Raw genomic sequence first — 6,000 nt, 5'->3', positions numbered from 1 at the left:
AGGTTAGTTCTTTCTCTTCTTTTCTTCTTGTATAATAATGATCATCTTCTCCAAGCTCACTGACTGGTAATTCTACAATTGTTTTGCTGATGATAGCACATTGCTTTCCACCTAATTTGACAAACATTGTATGTCTTTCAGCTTCTTGTATATATATATATCCTCCACCAAGTCCTTAAATGCTGATCTCCAGGCAGTTCTTCTGTGGGACAAATAAAACTTAAGTTAATTTCAGTTCAGAGTTTTAAAGAAATTATTTAGTTAACTTTAATTTCTCTAAAACTCAGTCTTGTCTTATTTCTCACAAAAAAAGAAGCTGCTTCTATGCTCATCTTCAATTGACACTAAGATTTTCTAGACAAGATCACATACCTCTGTTAAGGATTTCATTGATTTCCTGGGATAAACACACATTGCAAATATTTTTCTTCCTCTGCAACAAAAAAATTGGGTTTTTTTTTTTTTTTTTTCTCTCAGCATTACTTTCCTTCTAAACAACCACTCACTCTATACAAATCTGAAATCCACTCTACCATGAAATATTGTTTCCACATCTGTGGTAGTGGACCCATAACTTCTCCCAAGCTCCCTAGACTCCATTCAAAAGAGTGCAGGCAGGTTAATTAATGACCCATCTCTTTCAAAGTCTCTTCACTATCTCATAGACATTTTCTTCTGCATGCCTTTTCTATAGACCCTTCCACTGTCTTTCTGAATTGGCATCTGTAATTCCCCAAATCTCTTTCGAACTAGTTGGAACACATGCAGCAACCAGTCAGCATCCATTCAACGTTCAATTTCAAACTGAAAGAACCAACTTTTGCTCTTCCTCATTTATCCCTTCTGTTTTCTGGAATCTCTTACCTTCACATGGTTCCCGAAAATTAGTGTACAGAGATTCAAGTCTAATCTATATGTGGTACTGTAGGTTCTGATATCTTTCATGTTTGGAGTTTTCGTTTAAAACAAAATGGAAAATTTTACTACTACTTACTACAGTGATCCATGAAATTAAAGTACAAAAGGGTACTCAAGTTTGAATACTCAAATTTTGGATCCAGACACAAATCTAATTGATCTCAAGTTTATGCAGCTTTATGCTGCCTTCTATTTATTTATATCAGTCAGTAAATAAATACTATTTCTTTTGAAATAATATTTGTCTTACTTATTTATGTATGGATATGTGGTTTTATACACACACATTCAAAAATACCATATTTAATTAAATTTATAAGTTAAGAATTGTGCAGTTATAATGAAATAAAAGTATAATGCCGGTTATTGTTGCAAAAATAGCTTGATTGCATGTTATTATTGTATAATAAAATTATGATTTAACTATTTAAGAGAGAAAAATTTATGAATGTTGAAGGTATTTTAATTTGATGTCTTTTTTTTTTTTTTTTTTCAGGTTGACATGGATATTTTTAAAATGTGGGAGCCATTTTCAGTATTCATAATTAAAAAACTGTTGTAATTTCATTGTGCCTTTAAAAATGCAGTGTGGAAGATGGCATGTATTACGAAGTCAGGCAATGGAAAGTAGAGCATCATGGTTTCCTCCTAAACCTACAAGACATTTCAAATGTGATGCATTCTTCCTGATGTGGGTCAACTTATTTTCAAATATGCATCAGTTGCTCCCTCATTTATATGTTCCTTTTATTATTGTTGTTTTCACTATTTATCAAAATCTGTTTGGTACTGATGTCAAAAATCCTGTTCCAGATTGCTTTACCCGAATTGTAAGGATTTTATTTTGTTGTGTTAAATTGCTGTGGTTAACTATTGCAACCCTTAATGTGCCTCTCTGTGTGTTTTTTGGATTACAAATGAGGATTACAGAATTAGTTACATTTGTGAAACAAGATTTCCTAAGGATATTCATATATTCCTATTTATGTGTGACAAATGTTTTTGCAGGTAAGGTTTTAATGCTATACTGTTTATATTTGTAGCATCATATTTTGTTTTAATTAAATAAAGATATCCATTAACATTTTCTAACCTTTTATAATCGAAAATGATATTGAGATTTTGGGTGAATTGCAACCAGTGTTAAACTCTATATTCACATGATACATAAAGGTACTGGATAGAGAGATGATTACCATTATAAAGCAGTTCAATACACTAACTTCATTTAACATTTTCAGGTTACATTTTAAGAGTCTTCTTTGTATACAAAAGAATGTCTGAAAGTTTTTATTTAGTAATCTATATCAATGCAGAAAAAAAAAAAAAAAAAAACACAGCCAAAACTCATAATACAGTTGATATCTTAAGTAATTATAATACTTTCTGACTTAATTTTTCAAATGTAGGATTCCAAATGTTTTCATTTATTAGAGTGCTAAATTAAGTTATTCTGTTAATTATTTATAAAGGGGACAATATGTAGTATTCCATAGCAAATGGTAATAATAAGTAAAAGAAAGACTTTATAAACCATGTGAATGTTAGGTACTTTTATTGGAATGGTTATAAGGTAATAAATTTAATAAAAATATAACCACAAGTGCTGTTTCCTAACATCCAGGCAGTAAGCCATAAGTCTATCCTAATGTTTTGTTATTAGACCATTTGTTATGGCTCCATCATAAAGTGGACTGTCAGTTTTCGTAGAAAGAGTGAGATAATGTAGTCCGCTCTATGATGGGGCCATAAATTTTTGTGGAATCATTACTCAGTTGAGTAACAAAATGTCTCCTGAGTGTCTGATACCAGTATTGTTGTGGTTATCTTGGTATTAATTTTTGTTACCTTATAACCATTCCAATAAACTTATGTAACATTCACATGTGGCTTATAGTGTGTTTCTTTTACTTACTAATATCATTAAATTATATTGTCTGGGAACTTCATAACCACAGTAAACTGAAAACTCTGCTTTATAAAAACAAACCAATATATAAAAAAATATGTATGTGAAATGTATATAAATATAGGCCTATATTAAAAACACAAACAGAATTAAATCTAAAGGTAAAATTCTTAATTTTTTTTTTATAATTTGGCTAACCACACATTCTTCAGTGCTGTTAAAGTTGTACAGGGTAATTTGAAGAGCAGCTTTACAACCTCAACTATTTATACTAACTATTTTTTCATATAAAAAAAATGAAAAATCAATGAAGAGGAATATATCCTTTGTTTTTTTTTTTTATAAGTTTGGTTGTGTTCTTTTCCTTGTGAAGAAAAAATAGTGAAGATGGTTTTTACAGGTGCAGAGAGAAAGCACGGCATTAGCTTTTTTTGTGTGAAACTAAAAACTTTGGTCCTTGAAGCTTGTTCACAAACATGTTCTCAGGTATGACACTTGAGTCAAGTGAACCGAATTTCAGTGAAGTCAATCCAATCATTCTGCAACAAACAAATCCTCTGCTTGCACATTCACAATGGTGGGACTGTTAGTAACCCTGGATATAACCTCTGTGTGAAGGTTCCAAAATACTGTGCCTGGTATACTGGAAGCGCCCACACAGATGTGAACCAATGTAAGCAAAGGTCAGGGGGGGTCCACACCACACAGATACTATGTGTGGTGTGGACCACTTGGATCCATAAGGATCATCTACTACAGTACTATGTAGTAGATGATCCTTATCAACCAGTGCAAGCTGGTTGATAAGGATCAGTGGAAGTTTGAAGTGGTGAAACAAACATTTAGTCTCCAGAGCAATGTTCTAGTAACCCCCAACTTGTTCTCTTCTAGCATATGAAGTATGATATCCCATCTCCCCCGCCCTTTCTTTACTATTGACCACATCACGAATAGTCAAACTAATAGAGAAAACTTTAGCATTAGTAGAGGCATTTGATGCAAGAAAGCAAGCTTATGCAGCATCAGCCAAAAAAAAAAAAAAAAAAAAACCCACTTCCACTTCACCCCTCTGTTCGTTCAAAATACCTGTCCAGCTGAGCCTTAAACTTATTTAGGCTATCAACCTCCACCACAAGGGATGGAAGTCTGTTCCACCAACCAACCACCCGCTGGCTAAAGGCAAATTTCCTCACGTCTATCCTACATCTGTCTTTTCTCAATTTGAATTTATGCCCTATCAGGTGATTATTCTGAGCAAGAGGAGGAAGAATCCCATCAGCATTGAGCATGCTCAAACCATTCAAGGCTTTATACAACTCTATCAGATCACCTCGCTGGTGCCTAGTCCCCAGACTGTAATTTGCAAAACTTAAGCCTTTCTTCGTAAGAGCACCCCTTTGTTCCATTCACTAATCTTGTTGCCCTTCTCTGTACTCGTTCCAGCATCTCTACATCCTTCTTGAAATGAGGCTTCCAGACCTGTATACAGTACCCTAGGTGTGGCCTGACCATTGCCTTATACAAGGGAATAATCGCCTCCCTATCCCTACTAGAAAAATTTCTATATATCATCGACAATACACCATGAGCTACTCTTGCAGCCCATCTGCACTTCTCAGAAAACTTCATATCTGCCTGCACAACCACCCCCAAGTCCCTTTCATTCTCTACCACTGTCAGTGTAGTACCACAGAGTTGATACGTTGCTCAGGGGTTGCTGTTTCCCATGTGTAGTACTTTACATTTGTCAATGTTAAACTTCATTTGCCACCTCTCAGCCCATCTGCTCAACCTTTCCAGATCCTGTTGCAGTAGCGTAGTGTCAGTGGTGTCCTTGACAATCATGCCAACCTTCGTATCGTCTGCAAACTTGGATATTAAGCTTGATATACCATCATCAATATCATTTATAAATACAGAAAACAATAATGGACCCAATACTGAACCCCGAGGGACTCCACTAATAACATTAGTCCACGATGAGCAGTGTCCATTGATTACCACTCTCTGTCATCTCCCCCTCAACCACCCCTTTATCCATAGCAGCAATTTGCCTCCAATGCCACACTGCTCCAATTTGTGCAGCAGTCTTCCATGTGCAACAGTATCAAAAGCCTTTCTAAGATCCAAGTATATAATATCAAAGTTATTCCCTGCATCCAGTTCTTTTGTGACTGCATCATAGTATCCAATCAAATTGGTCAGGCAAGACTTCCCCTTAACAAAACCATGCTGTGTCTGAGCTATGACTGAAATCTTGTCTAGATGATCCTGCAGTGCTTCTTTAACCAGTGCCTCCATTAATTTTCCAGAACAGAAGTTAAACTAACAGGTCTATAATTACTTGTGTCGCCCTTTGAGCCATCCTCCTTTGTGAATTGGGGTCACATTTGCACATCTCCAGTACATGGGTACTTCCCCTGAGTCCAAGGAAGCTCTCATAATTATGGCTAAGGGTTTGCTTACTTCCTTTGCTGCCTCCTTTAATATAACTGGATAGATCCCATCCACCCCAGGTGCCTTTCTTGTATTTATCTTCAACAATTTCTCCTCCACTTTACTCTCAGTTATTACAAGATTCTCTAGCTTACTGCCAGAGTTGAATACACCTCTGGCATTCCCCTCGCTGAATAACTCCTCATGTGTGAATGTCGATGCAAAATATTCATTGTTTGTTAGCTACCTGAGCAGGATCATCAACAATTGACTCATCGATATCAAGTGGACCAATCTGATTCATCCCCTTCCTTCTAGAGTTTACATAAGTAAAGAACTCTTTGCTTTTTTTCTTTACATCCCTTGCCAAAGATTTCTCGTAATCTGCCTTCGCCTGCCTAACCTCCTTTGTAACTTAGTTACAGATCAACTTGTATCTATCATAGGCTTGTGTGTCACATGTTAATTTGTATGTATCCCATGCATTTTTCTTCTCTGCCATATGTCTCATTAGTTCATCTGACATCCACTTAGGCCTAAACCTTTAACAATATTTCTTAGTTGTTATGTAAAGCCTAGTAGCTTCCAAGATAAGTTCTTTGAATGCTTCCCATTTTGAATTTGCTGTTGGTAACATCATCAGTTGGTCCCACTGTATAGAATTTAAATACTGTCTCAGATCATCGTAGTCGCCTTTACGAAAGCAATAACCCTTCCCTTTACCCCTAATGGTAGTT

At 35.5% G+C, this 6,000-nt stretch overlaps 1 protein-coding gene across 1 annotated transcript in view; it reads left to right on the top strand.

The window, feature by feature from the left end:
- The first annotated feature begins 1,730 nt into the window (after window positions 1–1,730).
- The window catches only part of sdk (sidekick cell adhesion molecule), a 341,294-nt gene continuing 337,024 nt past the window's right edge, over window positions 1,731–6,000 (top strand). The window contains exon 1 of the mRNA XM_090386436.1: window positions 1,731–1,926. Coding sequence (XP_090242562.1) covers window positions 1,836–1,926 — 91 coding nt within the window. The 5' untranslated portion in view covers window positions 1,731–1,835. The remainder of the gene's footprint in view (window positions 1,927–6,000) is intronic.

This window comes from Mastigoproctus giganteus, chromosome 12 (genome assembly GCF_048544385.1).
Source record: "Mastigoproctus giganteus isolate SK-2022 chromosome 12, ASM4854438v1, whole genome shotgun sequence".
Lineage (NCBI taxonomy): Eukaryota > Metazoa > Arthropoda > Arachnida > Uropygi > Thelyphonidae > Mastigoproctus > Mastigoproctus giganteus.
The sequence above is the reverse complement of the archived record's forward strand: the minus strand, read 5'-3'. Positions and strand labels throughout refer to the sequence as shown.